The 22,867-nt window shown below is 62.7% G+C and overlaps 2 protein-coding genes across 17 annotated transcripts in view; one reads left to right on the top strand and one right to left on the bottom strand.

The window, feature by feature from the left end:
• Nucleotides 1–4,249, bottom strand: part of Il12rb1 (interleukin 12 receptor subunit beta 1) — a 22,811-nt gene extending 18,562 nt beyond the window's left edge. For all 4 annotated transcript variants that reach the window (XM_087201868.1, XM_021251196.2, XM_087201869.1 and 1 more), the window contains exon 1: nucleotides 4,189–4,249. The gene's annotated coding sequence lies outside the window, so the exon portion shown is untranslated. The remainder of the gene's footprint in view (nucleotides 1–4,188) is intronic.
• The window catches only part of Mast3 (microtubule associated serine/threonine kinase 3), a 26,385-nt gene extending 3,518 nt beyond the window's left edge, over nucleotides 1–22,867 (top strand). Inside the window, exons 2-29 of one of the 13 annotated variants that reach the window (XM_013068659.3) lie at nucleotides 1,906–1,937; nucleotides 3,779–3,865; nucleotides 4,024–4,113; nucleotides 10,482–10,570; nucleotides 10,650–10,722; nucleotides 11,145–11,223; nucleotides 11,582–11,739; nucleotides 11,873–11,948; nucleotides 12,025–12,234; nucleotides 12,388–12,489; nucleotides 12,628–12,760; nucleotides 12,972–13,030; nucleotides 13,400–13,485; nucleotides 14,083–14,291; nucleotides 14,474–14,612; nucleotides 15,377–15,509; nucleotides 15,847–16,012; nucleotides 16,152–16,253; nucleotides 16,659–16,781; nucleotides 17,466–17,575; nucleotides 17,827–17,963; nucleotides 18,339–18,583; nucleotides 18,983–19,207; nucleotides 19,388–19,614; nucleotides 19,850–19,972; nucleotides 20,637–20,773; nucleotides 20,860–21,047; nucleotides 21,285–22,867. In XM_013068659.3, the coding sequence (XP_012924113.1) occupies nucleotides 1,906–1,937; nucleotides 3,779–3,865; nucleotides 4,024–4,113; nucleotides 10,482–10,570; nucleotides 10,650–10,722; nucleotides 11,145–11,223; nucleotides 11,582–11,739; nucleotides 11,873–11,948; nucleotides 12,025–12,234; nucleotides 12,388–12,489; nucleotides 12,628–12,760; nucleotides 12,972–13,030; nucleotides 13,400–13,485; nucleotides 14,083–14,291; nucleotides 14,474–14,612; nucleotides 15,377–15,509; nucleotides 15,847–16,012; nucleotides 16,152–16,253; nucleotides 16,659–16,781; nucleotides 17,466–17,575; nucleotides 17,827–17,963; nucleotides 18,339–18,583; nucleotides 18,983–19,207; nucleotides 19,388–19,614; nucleotides 19,850–19,972; nucleotides 20,637–20,773; nucleotides 20,860–21,047; nucleotides 21,285–21,733 (3,987 nt within the window). In that variant the 3' untranslated portion in view covers nucleotides 21,734–22,867. Of the gene's footprint in view, nucleotides 1–1,905; nucleotides 1,938–1,968; nucleotides 2,105–2,133; nucleotides 2,298–3,534; nucleotides 3,866–4,023; nucleotides 4,114–7,941; nucleotides 8,244–10,481; nucleotides 10,571–10,649; nucleotides 10,723–11,144; nucleotides 11,224–11,581; nucleotides 11,740–11,872; nucleotides 11,949–12,024; nucleotides 12,235–12,387; nucleotides 12,490–12,627; nucleotides 12,761–12,971; nucleotides 13,031–13,399; nucleotides 13,486–14,082; nucleotides 14,292–14,473; nucleotides 14,613–15,376; nucleotides 15,510–15,846; nucleotides 16,013–16,151; nucleotides 16,254–16,658; nucleotides 16,782–17,465; nucleotides 17,576–17,826; nucleotides 17,964–18,338; nucleotides 18,584–18,982; nucleotides 19,208–19,387; nucleotides 19,615–19,849; nucleotides 19,973–20,636; nucleotides 20,774–20,859; nucleotides 21,048–21,284 lie in introns of those variants that run through there. The other 12 variants (XM_087201838.1, XM_021251188.2, XM_021251187.2 and 9 more) reach the window with 12 other exon arrangements.

Below are 22,867 nucleotides of genomic sequence, written 5' to 3'. Positions count from 1 at the left end.
GGTGACATCCCAACCCGCACCAACCCTTCCCCTCTTCCCTTGCTGGGAGAGCCTGCCACCCCCTCCCAGCTGGGTAGTCCAGCGCCTGGCAGCTTCCGGCCCCCTCCAATTGGCTGCGAGGGCTGAAGACGTCACTGGTTGCCATGGTGAACACCCTCATAGGGACGTGGGCAGTCTGGAGCCCACCGAAGTAAAAATAGCTGTGTGTCCCCAAGGCGGGCGCCCCAAAGTGTGTGCTTGGGGGGATCCCCAGGACTCAGCTTCCCACTGTGCCTCTGCAGAGAAATGTGGGCAGCCGGCTTCCCTCAGAGCCTCAGTTTCCCGGCCTGTAACCGGCCCATGGGTGGGTGCAGAACAGAGAATGGGAGGTGCATTGTTACCATGGAACCCTGCTGATGTTAACCCAAGTCACAGATGGAGAAACTGAGGCAAGGCATCGCCAATCACTTGGTGGGCCAGGAAAGAACAGATGCTACAACAGAGATGCAGGTTGGACCAGCCCTAGATTCGGAACTGGGGCTACACAGGCTGTCAGAATTGTCTCTCAGGCTGGCCACGTCTGAGCGTGGACCCAAGCCTAGGGCTCTCTGGCCTGCATGTGGGAACCCACCCAGGATCCCCGTGGGCTGTGTGCTGAGCTCTACGAGGGCCTGCACAAGGAAGGCAAGATGGGCGTGGTGACATGCCTGTCATCTCAGCACTGGAGAAGCTGAGGCAGGAGGATTGCCAAGAGTTTGAGAGTTTGAGCCTGGGCTCCATAGTGAGTTGAAAGCCAGCTTGGACTGCACCGTGAGACCCTTTCTCAAAAAAGGAAGGAAGGAAGGAAGGAAGGAAGGAAGCAAAAAGAAAGACAGAAAGAGCAGGAAACCATTTTTTTTTTTGGTACCGGGGATGGAACTCGGGACCTTGTGCTTTCGAGGCAGGTGCCAGAACCACTGAGCTACATCCCCGGCCCCAAAACCATTTTTTTGAAGAAAGGGGAGATGAGACCGGGGCCCCCCCCCGCCCAGTGCAGTCTAGGAGGCCTTGACCTGCAGGAACATCCACAAGGGGGCGCAGGGGTGGTTTTTTGGTTTTGGGGGGGGGGTTGTTTTTTATTTTACTGGGTAGAGGGGCTTGAACTCAGGACCTTAGCAGAGTGTTCATTTTAAGCCACTACTGGTATTCTTTTGGTTTTTTGAGACAGGGTCTCCCTATGTAGTCCAGGCTGGCCTCCAACTCATGGTGATCCTCCTGACTCAGCCTCTCCAGTGCTGGGATCACAGGCGTGCGCCACCATTCCTGGCCTGATATTCTTCTTGATGAATAGAATTCATTTCTTCATTTTTATGTTTAGATTTTTTTCTTGTGGTACTGGGAACTGAACCCAGGCCCTTTGCACTGAGCTACACCCACAGCACTTTTATATTTTATTTTGAGACAAGGTCTCGCTAAATCACTAAGTTTCCCAAGCTGAACTGAAATTGGCAATGCTCCTGCCTCAGCCTCCCAGCGTCCTGGGATCACAGGCGTGCACCACCATTCCAGCTATAGCTTCATTTATTTTAAATAAAAGTATTTTTTAAACCGGGTGTGTTAGGGCACCCTTGTGATCCCAGCACTTGGGAGGCTGAGGCAGGAGGATCACTGTGAGTTCAACGCCAGCCTGCAGTACATACGGAGACCTGGTCTCAGAAAACATGCATTTTTGCTGGGCAGGGAGATAGATTTCAGTCCAGGAGAAGGATGCTCAAGGTGAGACCTGAGATATGAGCCGCAGGCCTCAGCAGGAGGGGAGGTCAAGTGATGCCAAGGCCCTGGGGAAGGAGGCCTCCGTGGAGCTGATTTGGGGGTGTCATGGGTCAAAGGTCAGGGTTCAAAGGGCTGGACTTCCTGGGAATGATTCGGATCTTTCTTCTCTTTCAGAAGGAGCTGAGCCTGCCACGCCGGGGCCGCGGGTGAGTTCCCCTCCAGCTGTGGGGTTGGGGAGGCTGCAGTCCTGGCTGCGAGTTGCGACTTACTCAGTACTCAGACTCCTTCTCACCTGATCCTCCCTGGCATTGTGCTTCACAACGCTCACTGGGCTGCCACCAACAGCCTGGGAAACCCCGGTCGGTATGCAAATGTATGCAAATGAGGAACCAGAGACGTAGAGGCCTTGCTCCCAGGGTTTAAGGGCACCAGCATGGAATGAGCCACATTCCTTGCAGCCCAAATACCCTGATTCTGCCTTGGATGCCTCCTGCAATGGGGAGCTCACTTCTTTTCAGGGACCACGGGGAGAAAATAGTCTTGCTTGGGCTCACATGGACATTCCGGTAGGCCGGCATTTTTGCAGCTCCCTAAGCGCAAAGAGCATTTCGTGCACCCTCCTCCCCGTTTCCTGGTGGGGGACACCACAGCCCAGACGGGGAGCAGTTCGTGTCCTGCCTTGCGCCGGCTGGTGGTCTGGAAGTATGTGCATGTGGACACCCCGTGTTTGGAGGGTGTGTCTGGCTGAGTTGGGGGCAGAAATCACACAGCAAACACTGAGCATGGCTGTGTGCCAGGCCCTGTTTGAGGCCCAGAGACAAGGCAAGGCCAGGGGAGGGGACAGGAAAGTGAGGTTCGCAGAGGAGAAATTAAACAGAAGGGGTTTGGGGGACTGGGGACTTCAGCCCGGCGGCGGCGGCATGTGGGGTCTCCTAGGAGGCAGACTTGGGCATGTGGATCTGGAGAGGAGAGGCACTGTGGGGTGCCTGGGGAGATGGGATGGCAGGCGCAAAGGCCCTGTGGTAGGTGCCAATATGGCATCCAAGACCAGTGTGGAGCTGGGGGCTGGGGGCAGTGGCAAAGCAAGTGGAAGGCAGAAGGCCGGAGCTCGAGGAGGGGTCAAAGTGGCCCCCACGACGGACCATCTGCTCCTGCTGGACTGGGGCTGGCCAGCTGGTGGAGCGGGGCTCGGACATCGACCTGGCCTTTGCCCAGGCTGGGGGCAGGGTGGTGGCCAGCGAGTCAACCTTGCAGGGCAAAGTCCGGGGCCAAGGGGCAGGACCCGCCAAGACTCCCTGTGGATCGCCCCTCCTGCCCGCCTGTCCCTTCCTCCCTGGCTGCCTGGCTGCCTGGCTGGTAGCCCCTGGGCTTCAAGGTCCCAGAGAGGGACGCAGACACCTCTAGATCTGTGACGGAGAACAGGGGGCTGGGGACCCAGGGACAGCCTCGCGGAGGAGGGGCCGTGGGGGGCACTGGGACGTGGTCACGGGGACGCGTTCCTGCGGGGGCCCAGCGCAGTGAGGCCTTCGGGCCAGGGGTGTCCGGATGCGCGACAGGGCTGGGGCTCAGTGAGCGGGGACCCCGAGTGCGCGAGGTCCCCAGGCCCCCGAGACCGCAGAGGCGGGGGGCGGGGGGGGGCGACGATGGAGCAATCGAGCCGGGCCAGGAGGCAGGGCCGCCCTTCCCTTCCGGCCCGCGGCTTGGGGATCGGGCCTGGAGGCCTCGGGGTCCCACTCTGGAAGGGGGGCCCGCGCCGGTCCCTACGCATCGCAATCCCGCCCGCCCGCCACGCTGGCCAGGGCGCAGGTGCTGGCCCGCAGCCCCGCCCCACTAAGGCTGGAGTCCGCTCGAGCCCTGCCTCTCCAGGGGCGGGGCCGCCTGTCCCGCCCATAAATGGGCGGAGCCGACAAATCCACGCCCCTCCAAGGGTGGCATACATCGTTACTCCGCCCCACCCGGAGGCGGAGTCAGTCTTGCCCGGCGCCAGGCCACGCTCCGCCCGCCGCCCTCAGATCGCGCCACGATCCAGGGTCCCGGCCTCCCGCAGGGCAAAGGCAGCTGGCGGTGTAGACGCGGGTAGCCTCGCCATGAAGTCCCGCAGGGATAAGCTACACATCCCGGCCCTGACCCTCGAGTGAGTGCCGCGAGGCGTGGGGACCCGGGAGGACCCGGACACCGCCCTGCCCGCGTCCCAGCGCCGCCTCCCGGGAGCCCTCCCAGTGCCCTGGCGGTCGATCCGGATCGGGCCGCACGCGGGGCGCCGCCAGGTCATGGCCGCCTCTCTCTTCGCAGTCTGTCCCCGAGCAGCCAGAGCCCAGCGCTGCTCAGCCCCAGCAGCCCCTGCAGCCCCTGCAGCCCTTCGCTGGGCCTGCACCTTTGGAGGTGAGTGACTCGCGGCCTTAGTCCACCCTCTGCACGCGGCCCTGCTGCCCCCTCGGCCGGCCCGCAAGGCCCTACCTCGGACAGGTGGCTGGGCGAGGCTGGAACTTGAGCTGTGGCCCAAGGACTCTCGGGACAGGTGTGGGGCTCCCAGGCTCCCGGAACATGGGCGGGACCAGAATGCTCAGCCAGGCTCAGAGTTCAGCCCAGGTCTCATCTGACCAAACTGAGGCTCCTGTGGCTGGGGTCTGTGGAGGGTTTATGACGCCTTCCACCGCTAGCCAGGATCTCACCTGTGTTCCGGAGGAAATATTATGGGCTCCTCATATATTTTGGGGGGCAATCATTTACACTTTAGTATGAATAAGCCACTTAGCTGTTTCCATTGGCTTTTAATGAGGAGAGCAATTTAGAGCCAGGCAACAGCCAGGTACCTTCATGCAAGCAGCGAGCACTTAGCAAGTGCCCACTGGGTGCCAGATGCTAAGAACATAGATGTGAACAAGAGGAAGGCTGTCTCCTAGGGGGTTCCCAGTCCCCTGAGGGAGGTGACCAAGGAATACAGGAACAGATAAATGAGACATGTTCAAGTGGGTACCTGCAGGAATGTGATGTGTGAGCCACAGTGAGGATGAAGCCAGGGGAAGATTGATGCCAGCTGGTGCAAACTGCATGTGCAAAGGTCCTGGGGCAGGAGGAAGGTTTTTACAGCATCTTCAGTTGCCTGGATGGGGAGATCTTTGGGCACAGGAATGGATGTGTTGAGATAGAAGGCAGGTAGAGCAGCATCCAGGCCAAGGGTGGTCAGGCTCGGGGACTTCGCTAGGGAGCCACGGGCTGCTTTGAGCCTCATTTTATGCAGGAAAATACAGGACCTCAGGATGTGTCACCCAGTGACAGTGCTGGGCAGTGCTGGGCAGTGCTGGGCCATAGGCCTGATTCCTTGACCTCTGCCAGGCTGGGATAGCATGAGTTGCCAGTGGCTGAGAGGGTTTTACCAAGAGGAAATGGAGGCAGAGAGAGTTTGGGGCTGGCCACCAGCCCACCAGGCTTCTCACTTGCCACCAGGGGGTGGGAGAGCCACCTGGCTGGGATCAAGCAAGGAAACGGGTCCCTGCCCCCAGTCCCTGCCCCCAGTGTCTTGGCCCTGAACCTGAGGAAGTATCACAAACCTCTCACTTGGCTTGTGTAGCAGCCATTTACACCTTAGTATGAATGAGCCACTCAGATCCTAGCAGTAAGCCCTCACTGACCCTCTGGATGTGGGCTGTTCTGGCCTCAGGCCCTTTGCACGTGCTGTGCCCTCAGGCCAGAGCTTCATTCCTTCTCTGTCTGCTGGGTCTCCACCAGGCCCTCAGATGTGAAGACTCCCTGGCCACCCTCTTGCTCCCATATCCCACACATATCCATGGCTTGTCTGTATTCCTTCCGAGCCCCCTGTCAGGTGGGACCCCTCCATCTTCTTGTGTGATTGCTGAGCTGTTACTTTTTTCTTTCTTTGAGATAAGGTCTCACTATGTAGTTCAGACTGTCGTCCTTGAACTCACTCTGTAGTCCCGGGGTGGAACTCTCCAAGTGATCCTCCTGTCTCAGCCTCTCCAGTGCTGGGATCACAGGCGTGCGCCACCACGCCCAGCTTGCTGGGTGGTTTTTAATCTAATCTGTACAGCCTGGATGAACAGGGAGCAGCTGCAAGGCTCCATCCGTGGGGAGGGGGTGGCAGTGGTCGGCGGTGGTTCCTTCTGGGGCCTTGAATGCCAAGGGCAAGAGGAAGGTGGAATTTCTAGCTCTGTCAGGGAGGTGGGGCGGAGAGGCACCGGCAGTGCGTGGGCAGGTGGGCAGCCTGAACTGACTACAGGTTGCGTGAAGGATCAGTACACCTACCCGGGGCTTCGATATTACAGCCCCTAGGGTGTCAGAGAGAAGCAACCGTCAGGTCATAGAGTGGCCGCGGGACACAGCCCGCGGGCGCACAGCAGCGTGGGTTTGCGGAGGGCTCTGGGGAGCCATGGCGGCTGAGTGCGGGAGGGCGCCCTCTGGTGGGCACCGGAGACCCACCGTCCAGGGCAGGCCTTAGCCAAGCAGCAAACCCTGAACCTGCTCACAGAGGGGAAAACGGGCCAGAGGGGCATGGGAGAGGCAGGTGCTGGGGATGCCAGGGCAGTACGGGGTGCCTGTGGCCGTGTTCTGCACATGTGCAGAAGTGCCCCCCCAAGTTGGGTGGTGACAGCCGCGGAATCCATGGCTTCGTCCTCAGAACCAGAAGGTTCCATCTTCTATGCCTGGCTCGAGGCAGACACCAGGGGCTCCGAGGGAACCACTCCTGTCCCTTGGTCTTCACAGGTCCCCTGGGGCAAAAACAGGTCCAAAGCTTGGTGTGGTGGCGCACCTCTGTCATCCCAGCACTCTGGGAGGCTGAGGCAGGAGGACTGCAGGGTGGAGCCCAGCCTAGGCAACTTAGTGACTTAGCCAGTTCCTGTCTCAAAATAAAATGTAAAAAGGTAGGGACGTTGCTCAGTGAGAAGGCCCTGGGTTCAATTCCCAGTACTGAAAAAATAAAAGCAGACCCCAAATCTACTTCCTCCCATCATGAGCTTCCCACCGTCAGTGTCCCCAACACTGCCCAGCCCCTCGCTGGCCTCCTGACGATCCGTCCTGTCCCGTCCCTGCCCCCCCCCCCGCTGTCCGTGGTGGCTCCCCTGCAATGACCCCAGCAGGCTCCCATGGGCAGCCGGCTGCATCTCCTCTGGACTCCACCTGAGACTCCACCTCTGTAGTCTGCTCCTCGTTTTTCAGTGCCCCTCCTGGCTGCCGTGTCCACTTCTCCAACAGGTCCCGGGCTGAGTCACCATCTGCCTCTTCACACTCCGACGACATCACCTTATGTTGTTGTGGCTGCCTCTTCTCTGTCCCCCAGCCCAGGCCGCCCCTTTGAGGACAGAGAGTTTGTGTTGCCTGGTGTTTGTTGCCCGCTCATTGCCGGGTCTCCGGGTTCAGCACAGGGGCAGACATACCGTGGGTGCTCTGTCAGTGTTTGTTGAGTGAATGAATGACCGGGTGTGGGTGTTTCAGCTCTGGGTCTAGGAAACCTGGGCAAGAGCATGGGGACACCAGAGGTGGCACTGGGCATAGCAGAGCCTGTGACTTGAAACAGGGATGGGTTAGGGCCACACATTAAGTGGCAGCACCCATTTGTGCCTCAGTTTCCTCGATAGCCTGATGTTCACTCACATTTAAGGACAGTGAACAGGTAGGTCCTTTGTAGGCGCCTTGTGAGGCCCTGACCCTGCCGGTTCTCTGCCGAAACAGCCGAGGAGACTGAGGCTGGAGAGGGCCACGGTTCTCTGTCATCACACGCAGGTGGGACCTCAGGGCCCTGTATCAGGGGGCACCGCCCTCTGTGACGGCCGGGTGCTGGCAGTGCTGGGAGCCCCAAGAGTCCCCAGCCTGGAGAAGCTAAGCCAGCCAAACCCAAGCCAGGGCTGCGCGGCCCGCTGGCTCGGGAACTGGATGTGGCCACGCCGGATTCGGAGCGCAGGAACCAGGGTGGGCGTGGTAGCAGGAACTGGACCAGGGCGCTGGGTGGGCCTTGAATGCCGCGCTCAGCAGGGGTCTGGAGGTGGGTGGGTGAGGGAGGGAAGGGGGCGGTGTCGAGATTTACTAGGGCAAACGGCCCGACCACCCCCCAAAACAGCCAGCGCCGCCAACACCCCCCCCACCCCACCCCGCAACGCCCCGCCCCGCCGCCCTCAGTCATAGCAACGCCCCGCCCACTCGCCCGCGGGCTCGCCCGAGGCTTTGCTTCCGCGTCGCCGGCCCCGCCCCCATGTCAGGCCCCGCCCCTGCTCTCCCCGGGCGAGGTTCCCGGCCGCCCGCGCTCGGGCGCGCGCTTCCTCCCGCCCCCCGCCCGCGGCCCCGCGCCCCCCGCCCGGCTCCCGGGACTCCGGGCCGATCCCGCCTTAGGGTCGCACCCCGCCCCGCCCGCTGCGCCCCCGCTTGTCCCGGGCCTGGGGCTGCGGCGGCGGCGGCACAAAGAGAAGCAGCATGTCCGACCCCAGCTACTGGACGGCGGTGGCAGCCCCCGGGCACCGCAGCCGCCTGGCCAAGGGCGCGCTGCTGCAACGCTCCAAGAGGTAGGGGACCCGGGCGTCCCCAGGGCCACCGCGGGGGCCGGGAGCGGGGGCAGCGGGGTCCCCAGGGTCCCGGAAGCCGTCTGCGCCCCTGATCCCCAGAGAGGATGTCTGCCGACCTCCGGGATTACAGCCTGGTGGGACCCAGCCGGAATTCGAACCCCGATCTCAGGGTGCGAGGAGCTTGGAAAAACTAAGGCGCTCTGTCCCGGGGCGCTCCACAGAAACGCAGGCTCGTGAGCAAACATTTGCTGCAGGAGGCTGCGTGTGGATGGAGAGTGAGGCCCTAGATAGCTGGGCTTCACCCTGGCCCGGCCTGGCCTCCTGGAGTCTGGGTTCCTCTTTGGAAAGCTGAGAGGCTAAAGCGGAGCTGTGGACTCTACCAAACCGGCTTCAAACTACAGGCCAGCTGTGGAGGGTTGTGTGGCCTCAGGTAGCTGCTTAACCTCTCTGTGCTTGGTTTGTCAGCCAGGCCAAGTCTGGGCAGTGGGATCACTAAATGCTAAATCCAGGCTTAGACTCTGCTCCCAGAGCGGGGGAGCAACTGGGGGCACGGCACAAGAAGCGGCCGTGGACCCTGCTTCCTGCCTTATTCTGACTCTTCCTGGGTCCCAGCTGCTGGAGGAGGTCATCAGATGTCGGCTCCTCCAGGCTGGGCCTCCCTTTGGCAAGGAGGGCTGCATAGGCAGTTGGCTCTCGATAGGTGCTCGGGAAGGGGCAGGTGAAGCCCGGCTGCCCTTGGAGCCCCCTGCCGGGCTGTGCATTCAAGGCCTGCAGTGCAGTTCAGCTAGGGGCTGAGGACCCAGGTGCCGCCCGGCCAAGAGGATGTGGTGGCAGGCGGGTGTGCGCACATGTGCCTGGTGGGGGGAGGATGGCAGGAAGTCTGGCGGAACCTGCAGTTTTCATTTTTGCTTCAGCACCTCAGGCTAGGGGACGACAATCCCTGTGGCCAGATGGAATGGTGCACGCCTGTCATCCCAGCACTCGGGAGGCTGAGGCAGGAGGAGAGCCACAAGTTCAAGGCAGCCTGGACTACACAGTGAGGTCAAGGCCAGCCTGGACTACATAGCCAGACCCTGTCAAAAACAACAGCAACCAAAAAAATAATTCCTGCAGCTGTTGGCATCCGTAGCCTCCGTTCCCACTTTGGAAATGGGTGTGACTGGTCTCCTGCCCCTTGAGGGCCTGTTGGGATCGTGGGTGTCACTGCTGATCCCCTTTCCTCTCCTCTGAGAGCACTGTCCTGTCTGGAGAGGGAGGACAATACGGGTCCCCACAAGGGACTCAAATCCCAGCAACTGCGTGGCATCGCATAGACTCTCCCACCATCCTTTGAGGCACATGCGCAGGGAAACTGAGGCTCCGAGCGACAGCCTATGTAGAGCTGCAGGCAGGCTGGGCCTCCCCTCCTTGCTGCCGCCTCCTGTGCTGTTTTCTCAGAGTGCTGTCCCCGCTCCCGGCCGCCTCTGTTGCCCCAGGCCCAGGGCCGTCTCCCTGGCTGCGCGTGCTCCCAGCTGCGTTGGCGGCCGCGTGGGTGAGGCCTGTCAGGCTGAGCCAGCCGTTGCCGAGCGACTGCTGGGGGGGCCGTGGAGCTCCGAGTCCCTCTGCCACAGCGGGGGCTGGCCCGGGCTGGGAGGGTGGCACAGCCCAGGCAACGTTCGAGAGGGGCCAGGGACCCCGGGGGCCAGGAGAGCCAAGGCTGGCGGCAAACAGATTGATTCGGGGTTGCTGGGCAGATGGGCATTTAGGGAGCCCTGAGGGACAGGGCAACACATCAGTGACCTCCTGGAAGGGCACAGGGACCATGCAGGGTCCTCTCTCAGCCTCTGCTTGTCTATTTTCCTTCCTTCTTTCTTTCAGACAGGGTCTTGCTATGTAACCCAAGCTGGCCTCAAACTCACTATGACCCTCCTGCCTCAGCCTCCCGAGTGCTGGGATGACAGGCGTGTGCCACCATGCCCAGCTGCTGTCTACTTCTGGCAGAGGTCACAGGGCTGTGAACCTAAAGCTGGCCCAGCGGGTCCTGGCCACACAGAGCAGCCACCATGAGGCCAGAAGGGCTTCTGATATTGGCAGTGGCCGCAGTGTTCATAACAAGTGACGTCACGGCCGCTCCCTGCTGGGCCTGGATGCTGAGGCACTCAGGCGGGCCTTCGTGGGGAAAGGTGTCCCTGCTCGGGTGGTGGGAGGCCTTGGAGTCCGCAAACCCCGGCCACCCACCTCACCCGTGCCCCCCCCCAGCTGCCGCAGTGGGAACCGGAAAAGCTTGGTGGTAGGGACGCCATCTCCGACGCTCTCCCGGCCCCTGTCACCCCTGTCCATCCCAACCGGTGAGTACGGGAACAGCTGACAGGCGCGCTGAGTCCTGTCTCGCCCTCCGCTGACTCAGTTTCCCCGCCTCCTCCTTAGCAGGCAGCAGCCCCTTGGACAGCCCTCGGAACTTCTCAGCTTCGTCCGCAATCAACTTCCCCTTTGCCCGGAGGTGAGGGTTGTGGTGCTGCGGGGAAGAGGGCTGGGGTCCCTTGGAACTGGCCTCTCATCCGCCTTTCCCTCCCTGCCCCACCTGGTCTCCTCTGCCTCCGGCAGCCACACCCCACACAGCGACCGACCGGTAACGGCCGAGGTCATTAACCCGCTAAGCAGTCACTGACTCCCTGTCCAGAGCTGACGTGACCTCGCTAACTCAGCTGCACTTACTGAGCTGCACTTACTGGGCCGGGCCCGGAGCTGGGAGTCCTCAGTCTGGCGGGGTGGCCAGTGTATCCCCCAACAGCTGCAGCTACAAGCTTGAGGGGCCACGCTGGCCGCGGGAGGAGGCCGGGCTTCCTGGAGGAGGTGTCTGGAGGCTGCCGGCCGCAGCCCCTGCCCGGGCCCTTCTCCCACCTGCTCCTGTCTCCACTGCAGGGCCGATGGCAGAAGATGGTCCCTCGCATCCCTCCCGTCTTCTGGCTATGGCACCAACACACCCAGCTCCACCGTCTCGGTACCCTTGGTCCCACCCAGGCGGGTGTGGGTGGCAAGAACACACCTTGGGGTGTTAACCAGGGGTCATAGGGTTGTCTGCTCATTGGACATCCTGGAGGCCGCCTCCTTGCCCTGTACTCGAGGGGTATCTATGAGGTGCCTTGACCCCAGTGGCCATCCAGTCTGGGGAACACACATGTCCCCAAACCACGAGGTCTGGATGGGGCCAGAGGCACATGTGGGACCACAGGCCAGGAGGGCTTGCTGAAGGAGGGGGCATCGGAGGTGGGGTTTTGAGGGCTGCTTAGGAGACAGGCAGGAGAACGGTATGGACGGTCCAGGGTCCTGGTTGTAGCCCTGACCCCCGCCTCCCACAGTCGAGCTCATCCTCCCGGGAGCGTCTCCACCAGCTTCCCTTCCAGCCGACGCCGGACGAGCTGCGCTTCCTGTCCAAGCATTTCCGAAGCTCGGAGAGCGTGGTGGACGAGGAGGGTGGCCGCTCGCCCCGCCTGCGGCCCCGCTCCCGCAGCCTCAGGTTGGCCACCGACCTCTGCCCTTTCCTGCCGCCCTGGGGACCGTGCTGTCCCCCTGCGCCTCCTCTGGCCGCCAGCCCCTCCCCCAGATTGGCTCTGGGTCCCGTCACACACGGCCACCTGTCCCCCTTGCAGCCCGGGCCGCGCCACCGGCAGCTTCGATAACGAGATTGTGATGATGAACCACGTGTACCGGGAGCGGTTCCCCAAGGTGGGCGCCGCTGCCCCGCCCCGGCCCCCGGCCCAGGCCAGGCCACACTCTGAGCCGAGTCCCCTGTCCTCCGCAGGCCACCGCCCAGATGGAGGGCCGGCTGCAGGAATTCCTGGCCGCCTCCGCGCCCGGCGCCCGGCTGGCCCTGGCCGACGGGGTCCTGGGCTTCATCCACCACCAGATTGTGGAGCTGGCCCGGGACTGCCTGGCCAAGTCCGCCGAGGCGCTGGTCACCTCGCGCTACTTCCTGGAGATGCAGGAGAAGCTGGAGCGGCTGCTGCAGGACGTGGGTGTGGGGCGTGGCGCGGGGGGGGGGCATGGGCAGGGCTGTAGGAAGGGCAAGATGGGCGGGGCTCAGGGTGAGGGAGGGTGGCCGGTGGGTGGGGCTAATCGTGGGTGTGGCCAGGCGGTGGTGCCGCATCGCCCCGCCCCTCCCCAGGCTCATGAGCGCTCCGACAGCGAGGAGGTGGGCTTCATCCTCCAGCTGGTCCGGAAGCTGCTGATCATCATCGCGAGGCCTGCTCGGCTCCTGGAGTGCCTGGTGAGTCCCAGACTAGGCCTGAGCCCTCAGCCTGGACAGGCTGCCCAGGAAACGGTGGCCGTGGAGCAGGCCCTTAGCGGGCAGGTGGGGGGGCATACGTGGCACCCACCCGTGTGCCCGGCTGTCCCGCACCCCCAGGAGTTCGACCCCGAGGAGTTCTACCACTTTCTGGAGGCGGCCGAGGGCCAGGCGCGTGAGGGCCAGGGCATCAAGACTGACCTGCCGCAGTACATCATCGGGCAGCTGGGCCTGGCCAAGGACCCGCTGGAGGGTGAGCAGAGGAGCTGGGGCGGCAAGGGGCGGAGGCCCTGGGGCCAGAGGAGAAGCAGTGAGGAGCAGGAGGAAGGGCTGGAGGGGATGCAGGCCTCCTCGGGGCCTGACAGTCGGTGCTGGCAGTACCAGGGCCCATTGGGCACCTGTGCCTTGTGGACCCTCTGGAAATTGCCGGGTGACAAGGGTAACGGAGGGATCTCGGCTCGCAGAGATTGTGCCTCTGAACGACATCGACAGAGGACAGCCCCCTGCACCAGAGTCACCAGAGGTGAGTTGCCAAGGCCGGGACTCCTTCTGTCTTGCGCTTTGCCTCGTAAACCAGGCAGCCACAGGAGGGGCTGGGACACCGGTGACTTTGGGGAAAAGTAGCAGTAATGGGGCTGCCTTGGTGCGGAGGTCCAGCAGAGCTAGGCCAGGGAGGGCGTGGAAAGGGTGGGTTTTGAAGGGTGTGTAGTAGATTGTGAGGAGGAAGGCACAGCTTGAGAGAAAAACGTGCAGAGACCTGGAGACTGATCTGAGGAGTGTGGGCAGGGAGGAAGTAGTGAGGTCACCAGGACAGGCAGTGTGGACTTGGGGACAGGAGGCGGTGTCTGGCCAGTTCTGCAGTGGGCAAGACCCTGGCCCTTCCTGTCCCCAGAACCGTGCCCTGGGCGGCCCGTCTCGGAGAAAGCCATGTGAGAGCGACTTTGAGACCATCAAGCTCATCAGCAACGGGGCCTATGGGTGAGTTCTCAAGTCCCTCAGGTGTGGCTGAGGCCCAGGAGCCCCCACATCAGCTTGTACCTTGTCAGGGAGACTCACACCATCCCCCTTGGAGGTGCACACAGGGAAACAGGGCTGCAAAAGGCGGCAGAGACTCAGCACAGCCAAGTGCTTGCCCCAATGGGCTCTGGACACAGGTGCAGGAAGTCACCATGGAGAGGAGATGAGGGAACCCCAGTGGGGAGGAGCACTGAAGAAAGGGCTTAAGCATGTGTGTAGGAGTCTGCATCACAGTTGGCCAAGCAGCAGCGGCCCGGGGACTTTATATCTTCGGGGTGTAGCTTATCTATGGTGAGAAGTGCGTGTGAATATTTGAGCTGCTTTCCAGTAGGCTGTGAGCAAAGAGTCTCAGCCCAGTGTGAAAAAATAAATGAATGGGGCTGCACTCAGTGGTGCACATCCGTCATCCCAGCTGCTTGGGAGGCTGAGGCAGGAGGGTCACCAGCCGAGCCTAGAGGGCAACTTGGTGAACCAGCAAACCAAAAGCAAACAACAGCCCAGCGTGCCAGGCTGAATTCCCGTTGTTTGGTCTGAGGCCTCAGCAACCCCCCTCCCCAGGGCCGTGTACCTGGTGCGGCACCGAGACACGCGGCAGCGCTTCGCCATCAAGAAGATCAACAAGCAAAACCTGATGCTGCGGAACCAGATCCAGCAGGTGTTTGTGGAGCGGGACATCCTCACCTTCGCGGAGAACCCCTTCGTGGTCAGCATGTTCTGCTCCTTCGAGACGCGGCGCCACCTGTGCATGGTCATGGAGTACGTGGAAGGTACTTGACTGCCGGGTCCCAGGCGCAGGAGGGGCTGGCCGTGTGCGGAAGGGACTGTGTCCTCGCAGCCGCTGCCCCGCACGGAGAAGCAGCAGGCAGGCCCTGCCCGCGCCCATCCGGGTCGGTCTAGGGACACTGCCCGAGGTGGACACCAGCCCAGGGCCACCGTCCACCCTCCGCAGGCGGTGACTGTGCCACACTACTGAAGAACATGGGCCCCCTGCCGGTGGACATGGCGCGCATGTACTTCGCGGAGACCGTGCTGGCGCTCGAGTACCTGCACAACTATGGCATCGTGCACCGTGACCTCAAGCCTGACAAGTGAGGGCGGGCTGGGGGCGGGGGAAGGGGCGGGTCTGGTGTGGCCCGGGAGACCTGGATGGCATGGGATGGGGCGGGTGCAGGGGTGGAGCCTGAGGTGGGCGTGGTTTAGTAGGGCGGGGCCCAGAGGGACTGGGTGTGTTGTGGAGAGGCGGGGCTTAGAGCTGCCTGAGGGCGGGGCCTGTGTTTGGGCTGGCATTGCTTTGGAGCCTCTCCTGCCTGAACTGCGCTGGCATCCTGGGTCCCTCCAGCAGGGAGGCAGAGAATGTACCTATTCCGGAGTCTGAGGCAGGAGGATCCCCAGTTCAAGGCCAGCCTGGGGAATTTAGCAAGCTCCTGTGTCAAAATGGTTGTAAAGGTCTGGGGGCATAGCTGAGTGGCAGAGCCCACGATTAGCACAGGCCAGACTGGCTCCGTCCCCAGTACAGTAAAATAAACACTAACAGTTTGTTAGTGTTACGGGGACTGGTCCCAGGGCCCGCCGATGCTCCAATGTGCAGCTCCTCCAGTGCCTCCTACAAATTGGTGCAGTGTTCGCATAGATCCCCAGGCCAGCTCCATACTTGGGGTCCTCCTGCCTCAGCCTCCTGAGTCTCTGGGAGAGCAGGCATGCGGCCCCATCAGCTCTTCTGACGCTTTCCCGTCACTGTGCGGATCCCAGCAGCTTTGGGCAGCCGGGCCCGGCCTGGTGCAGCCTGCTCGGGGCCCTGGGGGAGGCAGGCACCTCGCCCACCCCGAGTGTCCCGTCTGCCCGCTGCCCACAGCCTGCTCATCACCTCACTGGGCCACATCAAGCTGACCGACTTCGGGCTGTCCAAGATCGGGCTCATGAGCATGGCCACCAACCTGTATGAGGGCCACATCGAGAAGGACGCACGCGAGTTCGTGGACAAGCAGGTGGGTGGGCAGGTAGGGTGGCCTAGGTGTGAGGGCCAACCCCCAGGTGCTGGGGCATGGGGACGGTGGAGAAAGTAGCCAGCTTTGGTGGCACACCTTCATCCTAGCAGCCGGGAGGCTGAGGCAGGAGAGTCACAAGTTTAAGCTCAGTCTGGGCATCTTAACAACTTAGCAAGACCCTGTCTCAAAAAAGCCAAAGAACAGAGAGATGGAGAGCCAATCACCTGCTTCCCGCGGCTGTGCCCACCCCCGTTTCCAGCCCAGCCCTCTGCTTTTCCATCTGTTCTTGAGTTCCCCCAGCTGGAGGCTGCCTCCGTTTCCCGCTCTGCCCTGCCAGGTGTGTGGGACCCCCGAATACATCGCTCCCGAGGTCATCTTCCGCCAGGGCTATGGGAAGCCGGTAGACTGGTGGGCCATGGGCGTCATCCTCTACGAGTTCCTGGTGGGCTGCGTGCCGTTCTTCGGGGACACGCCGGAGGAGCTGTTCGGGCAGGTGCTCAGCGGTGCGTGCCCCGAGAGGCCGTGGGTTCAAGTCCCAGCCCTGCCAGTGTCAGCCACAGTCACCTGCACTGTGCACCTGGGACATGTCCGGGGCTGAGACGGACAGATGGGCACCCGCCCTTACTCCTGCCCTCCTTTCAGATGAGATCATGTGGCCGGAAGGGGAAGAGGCGCTTCCCACTGATGCCCAAGACCTCATCACCAGGCTGCTGCGGCAGAGTCCGATGGACCGTCTGGGCACTGGTATGTAGGCGCCCTCACGGCCCGGGCCAAGGGGGTACAGAGGGGCAGGACTAGAGGTTAATTTTTGGAAAAGCTCCTCTTTGGCAGGTGCACAGGGTGGGGGTGAGGGCGTGGAGGTGGGGTTTTGAAGGATGTGTGGGAGTTTGACAAGAGCTAGAACAAGACCTTGAAGGAACACAAGGTAGTTGGGCCGGGGTTCCCTGGGGACACCAGAGTTGAGTCCTGAGGCTTCAAAGGGCCAGCTCAGAGGAGGCAACAGTCACTTCCTGCTCTAGGGCCAAAGAGGAAGCGCTGTAGGTGCGCAGGACCTGAGTCCCTCAGAGGCAAGGGCAAGGCTGAGAGCGAGGCTTGGGGGCTTGCAGGGTGCACCGGGGACCTGCAGGGCTCAGCCGGCTGCGTCTGCAGGTGGCACCCACGAGGTCAAGCAGCATCTCTTCTTCCTGGGCCTGGACTGGGCAGGGCTCCTGCGACACAAAGCCGAGTTCGTGCCGCAGCTGGAGGCCGAGGATGACACCAGCTACTTCGACAGTACGTGGGGGCACCGTGCCCCACAGCCCCAGGCTGGGCTTCTGCCAGGGCTCCCGAGACCCACGCCCGGACCCTGTCTTGTGGAGGCCGGGGCGCAGCTCATGTTGCGGAACCCCTTGGGGGTCAGATGCGTCTCCTCTCCAGCCACATCCAAAGTTCCCAGGGGCCCCACCCACTGCAGCCGCATGCCAGGGCCTCCCAACCATCTGCTTCCTGTTCTGTAACATGGACAGCGCACGGCGCATCCGAGATACACAGTCCCCCTCGAACTGGGTGGCCTGTTCAAGGGCCAGGAAGCCTGGCATGGTGGCCCAGGCCTGTGATCCCAGCACTGGGGAAGCTGAGGCAGGAGAATCTCAGTGGGTTCAAGGCCATCCTGAACTGCATAGTGAGACCCTGTCTCAAGAAACAACAAAATAAAACAAAAACTCAAGGGCGAGGAATCCAAAGTCCACCCATAGAACTCTCCGGGGCTCTCCAGTGGTAGGGACACAGCTCGGAGTTATTCTTAGACACCGCTTGGACGCCCAAGCCTCTCGTGGTCCCTAAACATGCCAGGCGTGCTTCTGCCTCAGGGCCTTTGCACAGGGCTACTCCGCCCGCCCGGGACACCTTCCCTGTGTCACCCCACAGCCCGGGGCCACCCGGGCGTCACCCGGGCTCAGGTGCCTCCCCACCCCACAGCGCGCTCGGAACGCTACCGCCACCTGGGCTCCGAGGAGGACGAGACCAACGATGAGGAGTCCTCCACCGAGATTCCGAAGTTCTCCTCCTGCTCCCACCGCTTCAGCAAGGTGTGTGGGCCGGGAGCCACCTGCCTGTCTGGGACGGACCCCATTAGCCATGTCCTGGGCTTTTCCTCTCTTTGGAGACAGGGTCTTGCCAGGTAGTCCGGGCTGCCTTTGCTCTCACTGTGTAGCCCAGGTTGGCCTCAAATTCGAGGCGATCCTCCTGCCTCAGCCTCCTGAGTACTGGGATGACGGGCACTGGGACAATAGGCCAGCCGCGGCCACACCCGGCCTGTTATCTTGTTACCGCCCTCCAGGTCTACAGCAGCTCTGAGTTCCTGGCTGTACAGCCAGCCCCCACCTTCACCGAAAGGAGCTTCAGTGTGGACCGAGAGGAGGGGTGGGAACGCGGCGGTGAGGGGGACAGTGGCCACCCGCTGAGCACTGAGGTCCGGTAGGTACCCAGGGGTTGAAGGCTCTTCAAGCTTCCAAGTCTCTGAGGAGGTAGAGCCCCAAAATCGGATGTTGAAGGAGCTTCCCAGTAGTCTGGTAGAAAAGGGTCAGACTGCCCAGACTCAGGCCCCCAACGACCTCACTGCCTTTGGCTTTGCATTCCTCACCGCACCAAATATAAAGCAGCTGTGCACTATCGAGCTGTTTGGCTAATAAACTTCTATTCATCCTTCAAAACCCACAACCATCAATGTGCCCTAGAGGATGTTAGTTGGAAGGTGGGTGTTAAAGGTTGAACAGGAGCTCTCCAGAACTCTGCCTGTGTTTGCCCCCTGGTGTCTGAGCATGTGACACAGGCTCTTCCTCCTCCCTGCAGGCTGCGGTCCTGGACATCCTCCGGGTCCTCCTGTCACTCAGCATCGCCCCAGCCTGCGCGGGGCCCCAGCCCATCACTCCTGAGCAACATCAGCCTGGACATGATGCCCAAGTTTGCCTTCTCATCAGAAGATGAGGGAGCAGGCCCAGCCCCTGTGGACCCCAAAAAGCCTGTCTTCATTCTGGGGGAGCCTGATCCACCACCGCCAACCACCCCAGTAACACCCAAACCCTCAAGCCTTTCTGGTAGGTGGGGCCTCAGAGGGGAAGAGTAGTGTTACAGAAAGTTTCCCAGAGGAAGGATTATTTGAGAAGGGTTTTTAGGAATGAGTAGGAGTTCTCCAGAGCTAACAAAGACTTTAAAATGGTCCCAGAGAGGCCCTAAGCTCCTGGGGGGAATCAGTCAAGGGATAACACCTCCAAGATAGGGCTGGAGCCAGGGAAGCCCCGATAAGGGAACCCAGGGGTCCAATGGGGGCATGGGAGGTGGCTTTCCCTTGAGAACAGCTCGGGAAGGGTGTGCGGGGAGAGGGCGCTGCATGAATGAAGGCCAGGAGTCCAGGTGTGTGTGGAGCCCAGGGAGGTGACTGAGGACAGCGGGGACCAGAGTGGAGAGAGGCCCCCAGCTGAGCCTGCTGCCCACAGCCGACACAGCAGCCCTCAGCCCCTCGAGGCTTCGGAGCAACAGCACGGGTGCCCGGCACTCCACGCCCCGAACCCTGGACGCTGGCCGGGGCCGCCGCCTGGGGCCAAGCCGAGACCTTGCCTGCGACAAGACGAAGGCCAGCCCCGGCGGGGGCGGGGGCGGCGGCGGAGGGCGTGTGCCCAAGTCAGCGTCTGTCTCGGCTCTGTCTCTCGTCATCACCGCAGGTGACACACCCTGCAGTGCCCAGAGCAGGGACCCGAGAGCGAGATCGAGGCGGTGTCCCCAGGCGGGCACAGCACGTGCAAGGGCCCTGGGCTCCAGAGCGGCGGTCCTGGAGGGAGGGAAGGAGGGAGGGAAGGTGGCCCCGAGGACCCCACTGACGACCTCGCCCTGCTCGCCCGCAGACGACGGCAGCGGCGGCCCCCTTATGAGCCCCCTGTCCCCGCGTTCGCTGTCCTCGAACCCGTCCTCCCGAGACTCCTCACCGAGCCGGGACCCGTCGCCCATGTGCAGCAGCCTGCGGCCCCCCGTGGTCATCCACAGCTCAGGCAAGAAGTATGGCTTCAGCCTGCGTGCCATTCGCGTCTACATGGGCGACAGCAACGTCTACACAGTGCACCACGTCGTCTGGGTGCGTGGGGGCGCGGGCTGCATCCGGGGGCCTGCCCTGGGGGAGGTGGCGACCTGGGACCCAGGCTCCTCTCTGACCTTGTGCTTTGGGGCTCTCCCCTCTCCACTGCTCGCCCTCGAAACTGCCCTCATCTTCTGGTAAACTGAGGCACGGCTTGTTGGGGGCCCACAGTGGACCCAGCCAGGTGGGAGCTCTGGGTTCAGGGCTCAGGCTCCTGACCCACTGTGTCCCCCAGAGCGTGGAGGAGGGGAGCCCCGCCCAGGAGGCCGGGCTGCGTGCTGGGGACCTCATCACACACATCAACGGCGAGTCCGTGCTGGGACTGGTGCACAGGGACGTCGTGGAGCTGCTGCTGAAGGTCGGCCGGGGCAGGCGTGGGGCGGGACCAATCCGACCCCGCCCAGTCCGACCACACCTCCAGCTCAGCCTCTCCCAGTCCTGGTCACGCCCCCGTCCAAAGCCACGCCCCCAAGGCATTGCAGACGCTTTGAGGTTGCCAGATGGAAACCTTGTTTACTTCCTCCATGCCCAGGACCCCAGGGCTGAGGCCCAGGGGTGGGGAGGGCTCAGGGCGCCCTTGGTCCCGTGGCGGGTGCTGGTGGCCCACGAGTTCACAGCTGTGTCTAAGGTGGTCCGTAGTCTTTGGCTCCACAGGATGAGGACCTCCAGCACGGACAGAGCCAGGGGGCAGATAGGTGGGTGGAGAGAGCTGGGGTGCAGCTGTGAGCAGGTGCCAGGCCCTGGTTCCACCCCCTGCACCCCCCAACCAAAAAAAGCCAGGCGTGGTAGTGAACGCCTGTCATCCCGGCACTCTGGGAGGCTGAGGCAGGAGGATCACCAAAGGTTGGAGGCCAGCCTGGGCTTCGTAGTGAGTTCAAAGCCAGCCTGAGTTGCATAGCGAGAAATAAACAATAAAAGGGGGGCGCAGCTCAGTGGGAAGTCCCCGGGCTCCGTCCCGCCCCCCTCCGTGCCGCAAAGGGCTCTGAGGCAGGCAGCATGTGGGACACCACGCCCCCTTGCAGAGCGGGAATAAGATCTCGCTGAGGACCACGGCGCTGGAGAACACGTCCATCAGGGTGGGCCCAGCGCGCAAGGATGCGGCCAAGGGGCGCATGGCGCGGCGCAGTAAGCGCAGCCGGCGGCGGGAGACGCAGGACCGGTGAGCGCCAGCGCAGGCATCCGGGCGGCCGGCGTCGCAGCCGGCCGGGTCGCGCTCACCGTGTCCCGGTCTCCCCGCGTCCACAGGCGGAAGTCTCTGTTCAAGAAGATCTCGAAGCAGTCGTCTGTCCTGCACACCAGCCGCAGCTTCTCCTCTGGCCTCCACCACTCGCTGTCCTCCAGCGAGAGCCTGCCGGGGTCCCCCACCCACAGCCTGTCGCCCAGCCCCACCACACCCTGCCGCAGCCCGGCGCCCGACGGCAGCACCAACACAGGTGCCTGGATCGGGAGGGTGGGATGGCGAGGATGGGGGTCAGGGAGGAGGGGTGGTAGAGGTGGGGCTTTGACGGATGAGTAGGAGTTCGGCACATCCAGGCCAAGGGAACGCTCGCTGTGGGTGGGTGGCAGCAGGGAAAAATGTGGGTTTTTGGAAGTTTGGTCAGTCCCGGGGCCCCGCCTCCCATCTGGGGGCACTGAGGCCAGCAGTCCTGACCTGCTCCTGCCACCCACAGACACCACGTCCCCGCCCAGCGTGTCCCCGAGCTCCAGCAGCCCCGCGTCCCCGGCCACCGCTAGCCACGCCCGCCCCAGCTCCCTGCACGGCCTGGCCGCCAAGCTGGGGCCGCCGCGGCACAAGGGTGGGCGCCGCAAGTCCACCAGCAGCATCCCGCCCTCGCCGCTGGCCTGCCCACCCTTGCCCGCGCCGCTGCCCCGCTCGCCTGCGCCCGGGTCCCCGCGCCTGCGCCGGGGGCAGTCGGCCGACAAGCCGGGCACAGGCGAGCGGCCGGACCCCGAGCTGGTGGTCATGCGGCGGCTGCACCTGTCCGAGCGCCGCGACTCCTTCAAGAAGCAGGAGGCCGTGCAGGAGGTGAGCTTCGACGACGAGCCGCCGCCCGCGCCCGCGCCCGTGCCGCGCATCGCCGTGCAGGGCGCCGAGCCGGCGCGCGCGGCCGGGGACTGAGCCGCGCGCACTGAGGGGTCCGGGCCGGGACGCGCGCGGCCGCCTTGTACATAGCGAACCCGCCACTAATTTATTACTTTTTCTAAGCAATAGCCGGGCTGAGCCACCCGCGGGTGGCCACCAGGGCCCCGGCCAAGCTGGGAAGCAAGCACTTTGGACAGCTCGTCTTCGTGCGCGGGCTCTAGTCTCCCCGTCCCTCTGAAGTTTTTGTGTGCATTAGTGTTCAATCCTGACCCAAGACCGAGCTCACGCGTCCGGGCCTAGTTTGGCTATGACTTGCAGGGTCTGCAAACGATGTCCCTCCCTTCCAAAACCATAAGGGACTGGAGTCTGAAGACCACATCCCACTGTTCTGGCTGCTGTCCTTGCTACAGTGTGACTCCAGTCTTTCAGGCTTTAGCCTGCGGAAAGGCCATGGGACCTGGGGCTTTGATGGATAAGTAGGAGTTCACCAGTTTAGGTAGTGAGTCAGGGATGCCCTGGGAGGTGCCAGTCTGACCTCAGAGGGCACTGCTGAGGTGGGAGGAAGGTGCCCCGCCCACCATGTGTCCAGGGTGGTCCCCTCATGTGTCCGGCCTCCCTAGGATGAGCGTACAGTGGGGCAGCCCAGCTTCTCAGGCAGGGAGGCCCAGGTTTGAGTTTCAGCTTCACTGTGTGGCTCTGGGAAAGTGGCTTTCCCGCTCTGTGCCTCAGTTTCCTTTTGTTTACAAAACTAATCCCAACGACTATGTATCAAGAGCCTGCTGTGTGTGCCAAGCGCTTCGCTCGTGGCTCCTCCCTCAGCCAGCAGGGAGAAGGCCAAAGGTGGCGACCTTGTCCCCTCTGCGGCCCAAGCAGCTGAGGCTCGACCAGGGGCAGGCTCTGGTCCCTGGACCGAGCAGCAAAAGGCTGGTGGAAGGGACCCTCGACCACGTGGCCCGCCCCACCCAATGGGGTGCTGTGTGGATCCTGCCCCCTCCTCTTCCCCATGATGCTCTGCCCACCTGGTGAGGGAGATTCCTAGGCGCTGCGTCCCTCCCACAGCCCCCGCCCAGCCCTGCCTGGTGTTGGAGGATAAACCAAGGCTGTGCATGACTTGCTCCTCCTTCCATCCTGGAGCTGGCAGTGAATAAAAGCCCACATTTACAAAGAGGA

This window comes from Heterocephalus glaber, unplaced genomic scaffold, assembly GCF_053883595.1.
Source record: "Heterocephalus glaber isolate CG9 unplaced genomic scaffold, H.glaber_assembly_v1.0 deba00001761, whole genome shotgun sequence".
In the NCBI taxonomy this organism is placed as follows: domain Eukaryota; kingdom Metazoa; phylum Chordata; class Mammalia; order Rodentia; family Bathyergidae; genus Heterocephalus; species Heterocephalus glaber.
The sequence above is the reverse complement of the archived record's forward strand: the minus strand, read 5'-3'. Positions and strand labels throughout refer to the sequence as shown.